At 33.1% G+C, this 19,068-nt stretch overlaps 2 protein-coding genes across 6 annotated transcripts in view; one reads left to right on the top strand and one right to left on the bottom strand.

The window, feature by feature from the left end:
- Positions 1-19,068, top strand: part of LOC132701551 (uncharacterized) — a 731,275-nt gene that overhangs the window by 409,921 nt on the left and 302,286 nt on the right. The gene's annotated exons all lie outside the window — the stretch shown is intronic.
- On the bottom strand, positions 6,661-19,052 carry LOC132701607 (uncharacterized). Its single transcript, XM_060669697.1, has 4 exons — positions 18,862-19,052; positions 15,153-15,295; positions 10,831-11,023; positions 6,661-6,878 (listed from the first exon to the last, which is right to left on the bottom strand). Coding segments are annotated over exons 1-4 (540 nt in total). The 5' UTR covers positions 18,864-19,052; the 3' UTR covers positions 6,661-6,676.

Genomic DNA, 19,068 nt, shown 5'->3' with positions numbered 1-19,068 from the left:
TAAGGAAGGTTTGATTGCAATAATATCCCGGGCATGTCTGAAATGACTCGGATCTGTGGGACAAGAAACTCACGTGGTAATCTGACGCTTTCCGCACGCTAGATCGGTGTATAATTAGGTATTCCATCGAAGTGAATAGAAAAAGAGGAGGGATACCTAATAGAGAAGTTGGATTACTTCTAGGAGTAGAAGAATCACCACTCACTAATGATAGACACCGAACGAAACAACCGAACGATTCCAGGTTGCCTAAGAGGTGCGACAAAACCGCAAAAAACGAGGAACGCTGAGAAAAACTTGTAAGGAGGTAGTTTCAAGACCAATGAGCTCAAGAGACTCGAGAGAAGGTCAATAGGATTATAGAGGACTATGGAGGTTAGGCATCGTACGACATCTAAAGACGTTTTAAAAACCGATTATATATATTTAAGAACCTCTGCAGGTGTCACGTTTACTTCAAACCAGAAGGCAAAGCGAAACACGAGCCGACGCCCGGAACGTTGACATTTTCAAGCGCCTTGTTAACGTTTTGCCATCTTGCTTTATAACAAGCAAACTTTTCCTTAATTTAGACTTATTCATTCCCCACTCTCCCCCTCTCGGGTCCCTCGTCCCACATCAGCAAAAGTTAATAGTTGCTGGTCCCCGTTCGACCCCGGAAATTTCCGGAATTCCATTGGCTGGAAGTTTTCATGTCATTAGGCATTTTCGGCCCGCTTTCGCTTGTAACGGGTCGGGGGCGGACGGGGGGCAATTACTGACCCACGCGGCGCCGAACGATTTATGTTCCCAAATTATTATGGTTTGTGCACGCGGTAAATGAAAAAGTACTCGCACGATGATAACACGATAATGGCCGTGTTCGGACATTTGCTGACGGCGTTAAGAAATTACACGGTTTTACTTCTATTTTATGAATATTAAATATTAGGGTATAGAAAGAAAGAATTTATTCGTGTTGGTTGAGGCGATTGATACTTATAGATTCCCAAGTAACACCAAATAGTAAAATAAACTTATAATAAACAAAAATTTCGTTTATTTATGTTTAATTATATACACGATGAGTCTCACGGTTGATCGTAACTTATCGTGGGTGCTCTATCGATCCAAAATCTTAACGCTGGGACGTTGCCGCTTCTTCGAAAATGTAGCAACATGGAAATTTTAAATGTATAATAAATAATAGAATAAGATTTTATTCGTTTTGGTTGAGACGATTGATACTCATAGCTTCCCAAGCAACACCAAATAGTAAAATAAACTTATACTAAACAAAAACTTCTTTCATTTATGTTCAATTATATACACGAGAAGTCTCACGGTTGATCCTAATTTATCATGGGTGCTCTATCCATCCAAAATCTTAAAGCTGGGACGTTGCCGCTTGTCCAAAAATGTAGCAACATGGAAATTTTAAATGTATAATAAATAATAGCTACAAGATTTTATTCTTTTTGTTTGACACGATTGATACTCATAGCTTCCCAAGCAATACCAAATAGTAAAATAAACCTATACTAAACAAAAATTTCGTTCATATATGTTCAATTATATACATGAGATGTCTCACGGTTGATCGTAACTTATCATGGGTGATCTATCGATCCAAAATCTTAACGCTAAGATGTTGCCGCTTCTTCGAAAAAGTAGCAACATGGAAATTTTAAATGTATATTATTACATTTTTCGATCCTCTAATACTTTATGATTGTTTTTCAATAATAACTGCCTATACCTATCTCTAGCGATTTTCGAGAAACTAATTATTTTCTTTATTTTTTAAATTTTTATTAGCACGACACTGGAGCCAGTGAAAAGTTAAAATTATGTCAAAGTAATCCAGTTTTTATAGAAACTTGCTTTTATTTCTGAAACCAAACAATTTATATCTTTCGAAAGGGAATTCAATTTTTACCATCAACGTTATACCAAAACCTAATAAAATTACTTCAGACTATTGCCATCTATGATAGTGGTACTTGGGTGAAATTTAACTTCATGTGTAATTTAGACTATTATTAAACTTATTACGTACTTACTTAATTACATCTTGATATTGGTTTATAAACAATTTTTAGTTTACACGAATACACAAGTTTTTTATAAATATATTATTAAAATGGAATACATTTGCTTTAATAAATATATGTCATAAACTCTTTTCTTTGAGCGGAAGCTCAATGATATTATAAATATAAGCATAGAAGTACCTAAACTCCAAGCAAACATTGTCCTATTTAGTTCCTATTAATAAAATGCCCTCAGTTTTCTTCTTTTCTTTATCTATCAGGGTAAATGTCATAGGAAGATAAACGTTTTACTAACGGATCTTCCGCTCTTTTCGGCAGCATGATCATAGACAACAAATCGAAGCGTTACATGTAGGCCACGTGACCTTAGTTATGCTCGTTCTGGATGTTCTGGCTGGTTCATGTCTCTGTAATTATATTTCTATGCCGCCGGTCTGCAGCATGTTATGGTTGTGCGCATTGTCTATCTTTTTTTATCGTTTCTTGTGTGTATTACATTAAATTAAATTAAACTTTATGATTAACTAAAATTATTGGTATTGTTCAGACAAAACAAAAACGTGTAATACGCTATTTAGTGTTGCTTGGGTTGGCATTGTATTTTTTTTTTAATCTCTCTCGATAATCAATAAAATATAATTGATTGTTTTGCAACTGTAATTAATGAAAATTTCAGGGAAAATGAGTTGTAATTAGTAGTAATTATTATAGTGGAAATCTGTGGCAACTGGTGGAATTATATTTGAAATATTAAGTAATTTGAGAAAATTCGAAGGTAATTTGTCAAAAATTTTGTGGTTATAAGTCATTTAAAACAGAAGATACATTGGAATATATTGGGTTCCGAAGAAATAGAAATATATGTTGCATCATAAGAAGAGGGATGGTATATTGGAAAATAGAATTTATTAAATATCCTATTTTAAAGGTGGCAATTTCATAGGTTTTATTGTTAAAAAAAGATTGACATAGCTAAAGTAAAGCAGGAACTTATTAAATATCATCGAAAAAATACAAAGTTCTGAAAGAATATCATAATACCTTACTAATGTAATTAAGTTTTTTCCAATTGGTACTATGTTAATTTGCTGTCAAATTATTTGTTTGTTTGTTTTTGTATACTTCAATTTTTTTAGATTGGGTGTTGTAAAATATAGATTTCATATATTTTATATTACCAAAACTAACCAAAACTACACACACAAAAAAATTGTCATTGTTGTTCAATTTCTGGTGTAATTGTTCAAGCATTATTTATATTGTGTCATAGTACATTTAAATTTGCAGGAGTACTAATTTGAAAACTTACTACTTACTACTAATTTTTAAATTTCTAAGGATGGCTAAATAAAAAAAAATATCTTCATAAAATTTAATTCCATCAAAACTTTGAAAAAATACATGTATAACAAAATATAAAACAACAATCAAGCCTTTTTGCTTACTTGAACGATTCAGGCCATCGTTGACTGCGCAAACTCCCGGGAGTTGTGGAACATGAACCTCGGATAAAGCTTCAACCATGTTCGCATTATTGGAGAAACCATTTCAGCCATTCCGTTGAGTTCTCCCTGGGGATTTCGTATAATTAAATGTATTTAGGTCGTATAAAGAAATTTATGGCTCGTCTTGCGGAAGTAACGGGAGGCACAGCTGCGCTTGCAATTTCGCAAATTTCGAAGAACTTCAAAGAAGACGTAATGCGTAGGAACACACTTAATATGGCGAACTAAAGAAATTCTCGACAACATCAAAGACGGTATCGCTTTTAACGTCCTCACGGCTAATGTACACAACCCGCGTTTTGCTGATTCAAATCGTATCATTCATGAATCAGGTACCTACTTTGTAACGGGGAAGAGAGAATACGCTCCATTTCACTTTTCGAGAAGGCAGCCACGTGGCTAAAGGCAGTTATTTATTATAATACGTGCCTTTTAAGAAATTAATGACTAATGGTGGTCAACTGTGAACGCCGCAGAACAAGTGGAAAATGCGGACAACAATTTTATTACTCGTCTCTTATTGTTGACTAGACTGTAACTGATTGTTTTCCACGTCACATTTTTATAGTGTCAAGAGTGTAATGTAAAAACTTGACTAGTTATCGTTAAAGTGACGTCTAAAATGATAACGACAGTAATCCAGATAAGTTATCGATAAAACAAGATTTAAGCAATCCTTTAAAAGGATATATATTTGATTACTTAGACTATGTTTTCCCAAGAGAAAATGACGATGTACTTAACGGAAGAGTTTGATGAGCTCGAAAATGTGTTTTGAATTGGAATAGCAAATAATATGCCTTGCACAACTCCTATTCTAACTGGCCTACAATAACAACAGGATTAATACCGGAAGCAGTAAGTCGGATAAGTTAATGTGGGCATAATTTGTTTGCCTCTATACTTGACCATAACCAAAATAAATAAGATTTTTATGTGGGTACGGAATGAAAATTTGTATTCATTGATATGTGGAAGTTTTGCGCATTTTTTTTTCAGAATGTATGTGCTACGACCGTTAGTTTTGCGTAAATTTTTGCAAAACAATTGCAACACGAATAGAACACAACAGAACTGACGTCAAAACGTCAAAATTCAAGCTGTGGGGAATATCTCCAAAAAGGTCTGCAATGTTAAAAGAAGAAAGTAGAAAAAAAAGAATAGGTTATTCAGCAGCCGATATTTTAGATCCACCATCAAACAGAGTTCAAAAATAGTAATTCTATTGCTACAACTCATTCGGTTTCTAGTTAAAATCCATATAGCTTATTATAATTTCTGCACGGCTGTGGGATCTCGGTAAATCTTGTTCTTATCACTTACCACTTATTACCATTTTCTATTGTTATCTCTTATCTCTAATTAGTTAGGTGTTTCCTTACAAAATAATCACTAATTTGTAATTAACAATAGCCTATTTATTATATTTTTATTGGTTCGCGGTACCTTTGCTATTTATTTAATACAAGTGTTCCTTGTTTAGTTTTCTATTGACTTATTAGGAGGTAAAAGCATCAACCTTAATTTATGGAGAATTTTATGGAAATAGTGGTAGGTCTGTGTGCTAATTTTTCAATGAAACTTCCACCTGCTACTGTTATACTATTTACAAAACTTCTATATTCCTTCTGCGTCGATTATTGAGTCGAACTTGCTAACGTTTCGCCAATAATCCAGTTGGCTTCTTCGGACCTTAACTGAAACTGTTTTAGTTGGCTTCTTCGGAGCTAAACCGAAACTGTTTCAGGTGGCTTCTTCGGAGCTTTACTGAAACTGTTTCAGATGGCTTCTTCGGAGCTTAAATGAAACTGTTTTTGTTGGCTTCTTCGGACCTTAACTGAAACTGTTTCAGTTGGCTTCTTCGGAGCTTAAATGAAACTGTTTTGGTTGACTTCTTCGGCCCTTAACTGAAACTGTTTTAGTTGGCTTCTTCGGAGCTTAACTGAAACTGTTTTAGTTGGCTTCTTCGGAGCTTAACTGAAACTGTTTTAGTTGGCTTCTTCGGAGCTTAACTGAAACTGTTTTAGTTGGCTTCTTCGGAGCTTAACTGAAACTGTTTTAGTTGGCTTCTTCGGAGCTTAACTGAAACTGTTTTAGTTGGCTTCTTCGGAGCTTAACTGAAACTGTTTTAGTTGGCTTCTTCGGAGCTTAACTGAAACTGTTTTAGTTGGCTTCTTCGGAGCTTAACTGAAACTGTTTTAGTTGGCTTCTTCGGAGCTTAACTGAAACTGTTTTAGTTGGCTTCTTCGGAGCTTAACTGAAACTGTTTTAGTTGGCTTCTTCGGAGCTTAACTGAAACTGTTTTAGTTGGCTTCTTCGGAGCTTAACTGAAACTGTTTTAGTTGGCTTCTTCGGAGCTTAACTGAAACTGTTTTAGTTGGCTTCTTCAGAGCTTAACTAAAACTGGTTCAGTTGACTTCTTCAGAGCTTAACTGAAACAGTTTCAGAAGAAGCCAACAGGATGATTTGGCGAAACGTTAGCAAGTTCGACTCAACAACAACCGGCGCAGGAGGAGTCCAGAAGTTTTGTAAACAGTAGTTCTGTGTGCTTTCTAATATAATACCGATACACAGTGTGTCCAACATAATGATGTCTATCCTGAAGATATTGGAAATTAGAACATTTAAAGTCTAATAAAGCGATGTTGAGAAAACTACAAAATTATCATTTCCGAAAATACTCCAAGAAAACTGAAATTAGCTTATTCCGCTATTATTTTTTACTGCTGTTATTTGAGGGGATATAAAAGCATATAGGTCACTTTCTCGTTGCCTTTTTTATTTTTTCAATAAATTTTCCCACTTTTTCCTAATTCAACCATCTTCGTGTCTCTTAGTAGAAAGTTTGAGAATTACTCTACCATGATGAGAAAGATTTATTACTTACAGGTGATGCAGCATCGGGACTTTTTTATAAGCCTAGTTGGAATTAAAAATTAAATAAAAGAATTATATTCCCGTTATTAGTCACCTATTTTTTATGTTGCTTATTTTATTTATCTAATTTATAGCATTTTCCTTTGCCTGTTATTAAAATTTTCTTGTTTTAAATATTTGCCCCCCTCTCCCATTTCAAGTACGAAAATCAATACAAAAAAATTTATTTTAGTACCAAAACGCAAATCTAATACAATACTATTAACAATAAATAAAGTAGGGATGTTTAGCATAGTATTTTTTCCATTCGTCTTCGTTTTCGCACGGCCATTTTGTTTCCGTCAAATTTTTCGTGTAACTGATACACCACGTTCCGCTTCGGTCTTTCATTATACCCCCAAAGTCGCCCGAACATTCGCATCTGGGCGGTTTTTCCGACTTGCACAGTTCGTACCGGGTGTTGCTGAAAATATTTCGCTCCGAATTAGAGTTTCTAAGATTTAATTTTAATTTATTATTTTTAAAAATCGTGTCGGTGGCTAATTTGAATTAACAATTTTATTTGGCTTGGTTAGGACGCACCGTGCGCTCAATTTATCTTGATTACATTTTAATTGACTTTAACTTTTTTGTTTTTAGAGATATCAAATTAAGCAAAAAAATATAATATAGTATTAGTAGCCAAGTTTTTTCCAAGCGACGTATAAAACAAAACACTTTGAATTTTCTGACATATAACAATTTATATTCATATTTTTTAAATGGAACATTTATATACGTGTTTCATAGAATATCTTCCGACTACAACGATGTAACACACTTTATATTTTAGTCTACTCGTTTTTGACAAATCGGCAAAAATAAGGGATTTTTATGTAATTTCAAAGAGTGCTCTGACTGACAAATAAAAATATCAGTAAACATAATGATGTTTTTAATGAATAAAATATGACAAACATATTAAGATTCTATGAAGCACATCCAGTTTCTTCTATTACTAGAGTATATGAAAAGAAAAGGTATTTATCGGGCATCAATCCACTCATTTTTGAAAGAATATAAATATAATGTATCATTTAAATTTCGTCAAATTTAAAAACTAAGTGCAGAACAATGTCAAAGGAGGATGCAGTCTTGTTTGGATTTTTTAAATAAACATAATGAGAATAGTAATTTTATGGACGGATAAAAATCCGAAATGGTTGTAATAGACAAAATACGCGATAATGGTATTTAAATAATCCTAGACAAATACACAAAATAAAAACCCAGGGGAAACAGTAAATTAATGTATGGTATAGTGTCATAGATGGGCATTTTTTGGGTCCGATATTTATAGATCAAAAGTTAACTGGAGATCATTATTTGCAACTCTCAGAGCACCACATAGAACAATATATAGAATATCTATTTCTAAATATATCAGCGATCAGCAAGACAGTGTCCTTCCTCACAATGTTACGCAAGTTAAACATGGAATATAACAGGGGTTAGATAAGGTAACGGTGGAAATATGGATTGCCCAGCCAACAGCCCCGATTTAACTTTAATGGATTTTTTCTTTTAAGGGCACATAAAAAATCACAGAACTCCTTGTAATAATGTCGTGGAACCTCGGCAAAGGATTTCAGAAGCAATCAATCGGTGAAGAGACAATCCGGAAACGTTACTAAATGCAAGACATAGTTAGAGTGTATGAGAAATGTGTTCAGGAAAATGTTTTTTTTTTACTTTAGTGTGTCTTGTCATTTTGAGTGTTTTTGTTCTACTTTAATTTGTAAATAATTACTGTTGCTGTCAGTCACGGCACTGTTTGAATGATGTAAAAAATATCCTATTTTTGCCAATTTGTCAAAAATGCGTAGACTAAAATATAACGTGTGTTACATCGTTGTAATCGGAATAAAATATTGCATTAAATACATATATAATATACAGGGTGTTCAGTTAAAAAAATATATGATGTAGGCTTATAATGTCAGAAAATTGACAGTGTTTAATTTTATACGTCACGAAAAGACTTGGGTACTAACCCTACATTGTGTTTTTTCGTTTACCTTGATATCTCTAAAAACAAAAAAGTTACAGCCAATTAAAATGTACAGAGTCCTGATTTATATATTTTCAGTAAAGGTAACAGAAAGAATAAAAAAAAAGAAAAAATAAATATACTGGATGTTTTCTAATTGAATGTTAGAAAATAAGGGGGGCTATTTTTTGGTCCATTTTAAAAATAATACTTTATATGCAAATATGTCCTAAAGTTTTCAAAAATAAAATATATTTTTTTAATATCTGCAATACCGCTTTAGATATTTTAATGAAATTTGGCGCACATGTACTATGTATCATAAGGCAATATTTAGCGTAGTACATTTTTTTAAAAATACATCAGTGGCGGCCGTTGGAACTTTCAACAATATATTAAAGTAAAAATTATTCTTACAATTTTCAATCATCAATCGATATGACAGCATGCAGAGAAATTAGTTTTTACTTTTAGGTGAAAACCGTGCGGCGGACTAAAAAAAAAATGAAGAGATCAAATGTATTCATAAATGAACGCAAATGTCATTATTTTTTTAAGGAAATCAATGGCGTGTCACTGACTGGCAATGAACAAATAGTATTTTTGTTAATTACGTCGCCACTGCGCTCGTTAAATCGAGAACTTTTTTGGTGAAAGATAACATATCAGTAAAAAAATATCAAGTTTTTAGTTACCAACTAATGTCTTTCAGAAAAAAAATATTAAAATACTCTTACTTTACTTTTACAGTTTTAATGAAATAACATAACATCCCAACAACAAGATAAATAATAAACGATTCTTATTAAAAAAAAAAAACAATACCTACTATTAATAATTTTTAACAAAAACAACTCTTTAAAAAAAGTAGATCATATAAACTAGATAAGCTGTGAGCTGAAGGATATAGGCTTCAGCTCTTTTCCTCATATTTTCCTCAATTCTTATTTAATCGCAGCTCTTGTATGATTCTTCATCCCTTCTACAGTGTTAACTGGGTTGCAATAAACCAGACCTTTTAGATGCTCCCCTAAGAAAAAGTTCAAACTATTTAAATCTGGGACCCAGGGGGCCATGATTGAAGTCCGCCGCGACCTACCCATCGGTTATTAAATGTGTGATTCAAATATGCTCTTACTATTACTAATATTGGCAAATCCTCTCCCAAAAACTGGTAATAATTATGACCATTTTGCCTTTCCAACAATTTCAGCCCATTTACCGAATGCTGTTTAATTTATGCAACTACATGGGGATTTTCATCGACCCAAATATGGTTATTGTGAATATTTCATCTGAAAATAGTATTTCTTGATCGAACAACGGAGAATGCGCAATTTTGTCTCTGAGAAGTAACGCTTGGACTGGTTGAATATTATATGGCTACAAAAGAAAATCGTGCAAACTTGTCCAAACCAAGACGTGCGAAATATTCAGAATATTTCCACTAAGTTCAGGATTTTCAACAATAAAATTTAAAACTGCTTCTTCAATTTTTGGGGTCCTACAGTCCAATGAGCCACTTTTAAATGATTATTTGCCCTCAAAGCACCTGTTTCAGTCAACCTTCTATGTACATTTCAAAATGTTCGCCTATCTGGTATGACTATTAGGAAAGCGCTCTTGATATACTCGCCTAGGTTCTGTCGCACTCTCATCAGTCAAACCATAATACATAAAATGCATATCTGCCAACTCCTCGTTAGTCACCTCGATAATTCTTTTTTAAAATAAAAATGCGCAGAATTTTAAACATCAAATTAATAAGACGCGAAGAGATGAATTTGTCATATTAACGATATTGTTGTGACCATCCATAGTAGAGGTGCCTTTTGATACATAGTACATTCGTGCCAAATTTCATTAAAATGTCAAAGTGCTATTATAGATATTAAAAAAACATATTTTACTTTTAAAAACTTAACCAATATATTTCAAAAGTTAAAATGTTTAGGACATATTCATATGAAGTTTTCTTTTTGAAATTGACCTAAAAATCGCCTCCTTAACTATTGATATTCAATTAGAAAACACCCTGACTAACCTCTCGTATTCACGAGTGTGAGTAAGAGAACTTGTACCAGTTAAATATGATTTCTGTTGCCACAGCAACTACAGCAGTAAATAAATTATCAATTCTTTTGCGCTTCAATGTTAGATCAACGCTTACGTTCAGCCATCATAAGAATCAAGGTTTCTGTAAAAGTAACGCCATCTGCCGTTAGGAGCGAAGGATGTGATCAACATAATCACAGAATACACATTTATACTCTGTGATAACTCAACAAGGAAACACGGAATGCAGCATAAGTTCAAAGAACTGGTAGTGTTAAACTGTTACTGTTAGTGACATCTTAAATCAAACTTTGCTCTTCGATGTTATTACACGAGATTGGGATTGGTCTTGAAGAATTCGTTCCAGTCTTTGGTGTTCTCGCATGGCCAACGTGTCAGCTCCTCCCCTTTGCGGTATTTGGTACACCATGTGCCAGTTTCGTCTTTTAAAATGTTGCTGACGCCGCCGGAACATTCGCACTTTGGTAGGTGGGGCATGTTGCACGGCATCACGTGGAATTGATCTGAAAAGAATTACACATTACAAAAGATCGTTCTTTTATAATGTTAATAATGTATATTTCCTTAAAATTCTAGAAAATTCGTACTTATTATAGTTTTTATTAATTAGTGAGCACTCACAGTGGTTTCTTTTCCGGAATAAGTGTTTTACTTTTGATTAAGATCCATATTTCCTTATTTACATTCTGATATTGTGAATGTAGTTTTTTTAGTAATTTTGTATTCCGGGTGGCACACGCAACACCCAAAAAATCATAATAATATTTATTTTATATTTTCAGTGCATTCGCCTTCAGGATTTAAAATAATAATAACCATATAAATGGCACACACTGGCAAATTTGAACTATTGTGTCTTGTATTCGACGTAATCTGTCTAATTTAAAATACATACTTTAAAATAAAAAATATAAAACCCTCCTCAAACGTAGGGCCAAAGTACTTATTATTTACAAGATATTCCGCAACCAAACATACATCTCCACGCCAAAAATGTTCAGAACTAGTCATTGGTTTGAATCCATGCATAGAAATATATTTCGTACTGATAAAAAAGTGCAAAAATCACACAGATTTAGGTTCTATATTAAGCGTGCTAAATAAAGGTTTTTTAAATTCGGGTGAAAATAAGATTGACGCATTTTTTTTTATTACATTACTTCAAAATTCAGGGTGTTATTGGAATATCATAGGTCGAAGAAAAAACGGCAAAGACACCGGTATGGTGATCCAGAAAAATCGCGTCGAAGATTTGGTACAAAATGCCTGTCACGCTACTGAATTTTTCAGCATTATCAAAAATGACTCGATACGTTAGGTCCTGAGGTTTCCCATGTTGCCAAGTTGAAGCCCAATCGTGCAACCCTGCGCTTAATAAGTTCAAACATGAAAGAAACTGTTTCAGAGGCCTTGTCATTTTGTTTAATAAAACTATAAAGGGTTTTCGATATTCTCATTAAATTTGGAGTGAATTTGGTCTCTTCCCTATTTTTGTACAACTGGCTAGGGTATCGTGAGCAATGTTATTGTGGTTTTGTTGGTACAATTATTTTTTTAATAACTACTCTAAAATATGCTGTTATGCATCGATTAAGCATGCAGGAAGTGTTACTTTAAGATGTCAGCTTTGTTGCTCACGGTCGTCAGTTTCTTCAGACGTTTCCCTTATTTCAGTCCAGTTAGTTTACTATAAAATACATGTAAAACTACGTAGGTATTCAGTGTCTTTTATTTGAATTTTATTTTTTGGGTGACCAATAAACAGAGTATTACCAGTAACATCTTCAAATTACGTTTTTGGAAAATTTTCAAGACATGTTAAGAAATTAGTTACTACAGTCCTGAGGCGCTGCCTGCCATAGCAAGTAATTTTGTCTAATCGACATTTATTTGGACAAAAAATATGTCAACCAATAAAAATTAAACATAATATTTAAGACAAAATGAAATAGAATATTGTACGTAATAGGGTAAACGGCATTTGAGTAACGAGTTTATTTGACACGAGCGGACCGCAGCCTAGCGAGTAACAAGTAACTTAAAACTTAAAAAGCTCTGTATAGAGAAAACTAAGCGATTGTAAAGGCCAGAAACGAAACTTCGGACCCCTTCACACAAACAAAAGGCGTCAGGCAGGGCTCCTGCCTTGTTCACACACTGTATAAAGTTTATCTCACCAGGGCTTTAAGGCAATGGATAAGAAAATGCAGTAGTATGGGAATAAATATAGAGGACTCCCACCTATATGCAATCCCCTTCGCAGACGATCAGGTTGTGCTGGCAGAAGACCAACATTGAGAAGACAAAATTTATGACTACAATAGATGAGAACGGAAAGGACAATAAGCACTACATCCAATTCTGTGGAGTAATAATATAACAAAAAAAAATACATACCAGGCCAGTTTGAGCCTGTATTGACGTATGGCTCAGAAGTGAGGGTTCTAGAAAAAAACATTACTCAGAAACCTCGTTCTACCGAAATTATGTACTGCAGAAGATGTTCCCGATTACAAGCATACGAAAAGAAATGGAAATGGGCGGTCTCAACGAATGACAATAGACGCTGGAGTAGTGGATGCGAGAAGCGCCACAATGTTGCGCCATGATGATAATGATTAGGACTTAAAAAGTTTGCCAAACGTGTTGAATGCTATACTTCTTCTACGGCCGTTAATTTTTGGGTACATTTGTGCAATTTACTAAGCTGACCATCAAATTTGACAAACGTCAAAATTCAAGAAGTGCGCTAAAATCTCCGAAAACATCCGATTGCTCCCAAATCCGTGCTGTAATATCCCGAAAATATTTTTTGTTACTTTTTTTAAGTACGTCATGATCATCTATATTTATCTACATTTTGTCTACTTACATATAATAAAAAAATAAATGACGAAACAAAATGAAATAACTGTAAATTATTCAACAAGCGTGGTAAACGGCACTCGAGTTTATTTAGCACAAACGGAGCAAGTGACGAGTGACTAAAAACGATTACCAGACGTGTTGCATACTATATATACTATAAGTAATATCTCCGAAAACAAAATGTAGACAAAATGTAGGTAAATATAGATGATCACGACGTACTTAAAAAAAGTAACAAAAAATATTTTATGTGAATAAAATGAGTATCTGAGAGTCATGCTTATGATTTTTGTGTTAAATAATTAGATTTCAAAAAAATCTTGTTCAAAATATGTCACAGCAGCAGCAAAATATTCTTTATATAAAATTTTCTTATAGGGGGCTCTTAACAAGCATTGAAACAGCAATTTTATGATATTTGGGGAACTTATTCAAAAAACACGAACGGCATGTTTAAATTAATTTAACGGTGAAACTTACCCTTTAAATTCGGATTTTCTAAAAATATTTCAATGTTACCGAAAGCTTGTTCTCATTGTTGGATTTTTTTAAATTTGTAGTCCAAGTGCTTATTAGTTGAAATGCATCCGTGAAACATGATATATTTAACTAAACGCTGACCAACAAAGTAATAAAATAACTAAGGGGATGACGTTAGCAGCCTTTGAACTAATAAAACTGAAAACGGATCACATATTTTTAATGATATTTATAGATATTCTATCAGGGGTACCACAGAGTTCAGTAATAGGTAATTAAGAATATGAAATTCTTGAATCATGTTAAGCACATCTCCAAACAATGTTATATGAGTTTAAAATTGTTATATTCAAATATATTGTCCTACGATATGAAACTACAGTTGTGTCAAAGTCTTATCTTCTCTCGCTTGTCTTACTGCAACACTGTGTGTTACCCCTGTTTGGACGCTGTTACATTTTATCGTCTACAAAAAATCCAAAATACTTGTCGCTTTATTTTTAACCTATGCAAGTTTGATCACATATCCGCCGCTCTCAAAAGATTGAATTGGTTAAAAATCATAGATGTTTTCAAATACAACTTTTTACGCTGCCTGAAACGTGTAATAAAATATTTGAATGACAAATTGATATATAGGAAATCCATTCATGTCTTGAATCTAAGACACCAATGCCACTGCACAAAACAAAAAAAATTCAATGTTCTTTTACATATAATGCTGTAAGCTTGTTCAACTCCTTCAATAGCGGCCTCAAATCAAAGTTACTTGGTTCATGTACAAATTTTAGCTTACATTTAAAAAAACAGTTACTAAACTTAATGTAAAATAATCCGTCAGAATACATATATATCATTCATTCTATTTTGTAATTTCTTACATACTTGTAATTTATATGTAGTTGTAGTTAGAAATGTGTTAAGTGTGAGTGGAAATGCCAGACTTTGCCCATGTAATGCTAATAAAGACTATTTATTATTATTATTATTATTATTAATATTATTATATTAGTTTTGTCGCGCTAGATCCTCACTTTGACCCAATGTGGGCCGGTAGGTCCGAAATACGCATAGATGCATCGTCGTTCATCGTCGTACATATAAATTGAAACATCAATTCGCTCTAACGTACACGTTGATTTCAAAATTCACCAAACCGGACCCGTGAGGTCGGGCGTCCTTTCCTTTACTACCGACATGCCGCTCCGTCGGTTCCTTTAGCCATATACATAGTATATATAGATAGCAACGTAGAGTAGTCCAATCAAATTTATCTTCACTCACCTAAGGCAACGCATTCAAGTCCCGATTCAGTCGGCTCGGCTTGATAATCTTCCCAACATTTGCAGGACGAAGTCGATATGACGGGATTCGTTTGGCTTAAACTCCATAAGTGGATTGTAAGAAGTAGTATCGGGAAGTGGAACCTATAACGAAAAAGGGTCTTTGATGGCAGTTGAGATAGCGGCCAAACGGACCCAAATCGTTCGAGTGTATCTATCGTTTTTTCTTTTGTGGGGCCAAAGCGTCCCCCGCCTTTGCTAATATTTTATGTGTCGCGTCGACATCGACGCCGATCAATTTTTTTATCGCCAATCGTAGGCTTCGATATTTTTTTTGTAGCTACCACAACATTTTTTAATCTTATTGTAATCAATTTTGCGGTTGTGATACCATCTATTGATATATACAGGATGTTTCAAAACGAATGAATAATCTTTGTATCAAAATATTTCGATTTGTCAAATAAATCTATGTCCTAAAGTCAATAATTACGGCGATACAGGGTAATAAGAGTAATTTTGTTTTTTCCTTTTTTCATTACTTATATTCACAATTTTATTGGCGCAAAAGTTCAAATAAGGGAATTTTGGGGGACGAGAAATTAGGTGGTGTAATTATTTTCGCGTAAACTTGTAGATGGCGTATTGTTACAAAAATACTATCATATTTTTCTGGTATATTCTCAAATTTCATTTCTATAAGCCAGGTTCATTCTCTGGTATTTCTAAGTAAAAATGGTCAATATCTGCAATTTAATTATTAATTTATAATAAAATATTTTTATTTTAAACAGAAATACAAATTAAATTAGAACAAAAAATGTTCAGATTTTCACAGTTTTTAATGCTTTAGCTGTTTCGGCAACACAGTGCCTTTATCAAATACAAAATAAGACACTTATATATAAAAACAGGTAGTAATAGATTTTTAATTACAGGTATAGGGTTATAAAAAATAACAACGGAGAAGCATTCAAATCCAATTGGTCAGTAAGTAACATATTCGAAGATCTCATTTTGTTAATCTCCATAGCTCTCCAATTTAGTTTTTCGCATTTTCAATGATTATATAAAATATCAAAATTATCATCAAAGTGGAGTATTGCTAAATTTAAATTAGAATCCGAACTTGATTAGTTCGGTGTTTAGGTAGATGTTTAATATGGGATAGATAGAGTTCAGATTTATTTGAAACTGCTTTTTAGTTATAATCTTATCTATCAAAGAGGGGTCGTAACCATTGTTAAAAGCTTTTTGGTTTATAATATTAAATTCTTTTTCAAAATGGATTTTCATCAAGTCAAAGCCACCTCACGATTTTTAAAAAGAAATACACCACTATGCTATAACCTATTTTACTTTTTAGTTAGTTTTCACTTTTATAGAATTCAAGTATTTTTAGGTTTTTAGTTAAAATTTTATCATATTAAAGTAAGCTTTGATGGGTCATAAGCGGCATGGTAGGTTATAATTTTGACAGCTCTGTGATATATGAAAATTATTCGTCGTTAAATGTTGCTATTAGAGTTCAGTTCTGCTTCAGAATTTACAACAATGAATCAAGAAAGTTTTTATCCCTATGATCTCACACTAGTTCAGTTTGCTGCTTCCTGATCTGCAAGCAAGAATACATTTTTCTAACTTAGCTCGAAACCATCAAAATGAGTTTTGTTAACAAGATATTATTTAGGAGACTACTTTTATACATTTGAATTACTCTAAACCTTGATGCATTAGGATTTTTACATTTTTTACAACACGACTTCAAAAATTTGATTTGATCGCTTACCTTTCGCTATAAGAAAATTAAAAATGACATGACGCTTTTGTTGGACGGAACAGCACATGATTTTGGGCTAATTGTAAGAAATTATCTTAAATTAAACTTTCCCCATAAACGGATTGACAGAAGAAGTGCGTTTGTTGAATGGCCGGCACGTAGTCCTGATTTTAGTCCAATGGATTTTTGTTTTTGAGGTTATATCAAATCGGTGGTTTACAAAGACCTAATAAACAGTGGTGAAGAACTTTATTTGAAAAATTTAAATATTTTGATACAAATAATATGCTGGTCCATTTGTATATGTATGATTCCATTAAGTGTAGTTAGTGATAATTCTGTGAGTGAAAAAGTTAGTGATTTAAATGCCTCCGTAAGGACTACGAGTTACAGCATTAGGAAAATGGACTGTCTAAGAAATTGGAAACACAATGTTATATAGTAAATCCACCAAGAGAAAGTGCTGAAAACGGGAGGCGTAATTGACATCTTAATTTCTAAAACTAGGTTTCTGCAAAAAAAATCTTATTTTAACCATAATTTTAACTAATATTTTAAAGTTTTAAATTCAAATCTCCTTTTTTGTTCTATGGAGGGTGCTCAAACATTCTCAGAAATAAATATTGATTACTCGAACTCATTCTAAAAGAATTGGAGCCCTTAAAAATTAATTTTCTAAAAAAATAGCCACGATATAACTTTTTACATTACATAGTCAATACGACGGTCCAACCACCTAGTGAAAACTGCTTCAATATCTTTATCTTACCAATATCTTTAACCTAACCTCAAATATGCATAATAGAACTTTAAAAAAATATTAATAACATCCTTTTTCAGGTTTTAAATTCCATTTGCGTCTCGAAGAGTAGTACCTAAACAACAAGTGTTGACACATAAAATACATGCAATAAAAGAAATATAAGATTATTTACAAGAGGCAAAAATTTTTTTCAAAATCGCAAAATAGAATCGTTTTTTTTTTAAAGCAACTTCCACAGGCTTGTGTAATACTATTTACAAAACTTCTGCATTCCTCACGCATCGGTTATTGCTAACGTTTCCAGTTTAGTTAAGCTCTGAAGAAGCCAACAGGATGATTAGCGAAACGTTAGCATGTTCGACTCAACAACAACCGACGCTGAAGCAGTTCAGAAGTTTTGTAAATAGTAGAATCGTTTTCCTTTTTTAATTCGACCCCTGTAACTCTATCCTTTAAACCTGTGTGACCAATTCTTAATTGTTATATATAGGAGAATGATCCATACAGGATTTCACATACAAAATGTCGTTTTTTTGCATGATAACTTATAAAATATTCGTTTAATGATATCATTAGCGTAAAAAAAATGTTTGTTAGAAACACAAAATTTCCTATAACAAAAGAGTTACAGCAATTTTTCTAAAAAGCACATTTTCCGTAAACGCCCTATAACTTTGAAACGGTACTAAATACGTATTTTATGAAAATTGAGCTCCATTAGTTTTCGCCTATTTCCTTCTAGGTAGGGGGGGGGGTCCCCTTCAAAACTGTACGATATGTACATACGAATTTTAAAATTTTTATATCTGAGTCGTGAATTATTCTAAAGATTTTGGTAGGCGTAAATAATTAAAACGACATCTAATTTTTAAAACTCTACCCATATTTTACCCTTCAATAAAAAGTGGTAAATGAAAAAAATACTTGACTTTGGTAACTTTCCAAGTATGATACATTTTCCAAGTGTAATGGCAAACAATTTTTCTTGGATGAATTTGTTTTTCTCAAATTCCAACAAGTGCGAAATTTGCAAACACAAACGCGGTCTTTCCGGACGAATTCATTGCCTTAAATTCTCCTAAAATTAAATTAAATCGCCAGACGTAGACGATGCACTGCAGTTAAACGCGGTTTCGACAAATAATCGCGTCGCTGATATATACTTACATCGGGAGAATCCTCGCAAACCCGGCTCGTGATTATTAATCCAAATTTAAACCGCGCTGACCAAACAACAACTGCTGAAACTGAACGACATACGGGCGTTATTCTATTTTCGTATTCTCGCGACAACAAACAACTGTTATTTAGAATCGACGATGCGACGCTACTACTTGTTCGCTGTTGACATCGTCAACAGACGTGTTAAAATAA

Source organism: Cylas formicarius, unplaced genomic scaffold, assembly GCF_029955315.1.
Source record: "Cylas formicarius isolate icCylForm1 unplaced genomic scaffold, icCylForm1.1 PGA_scaffold_10__41_contigs__length_53128322, whole genome shotgun sequence".
Taxonomy (NCBI): Eukaryota; Metazoa; Arthropoda; class Insecta; order Coleoptera; family Brentidae; genus Cylas; species Cylas formicarius.
The sequence above is the reverse complement of the archived record's forward strand: the minus strand, read 5'-3'. Positions and strand labels throughout refer to the sequence as shown.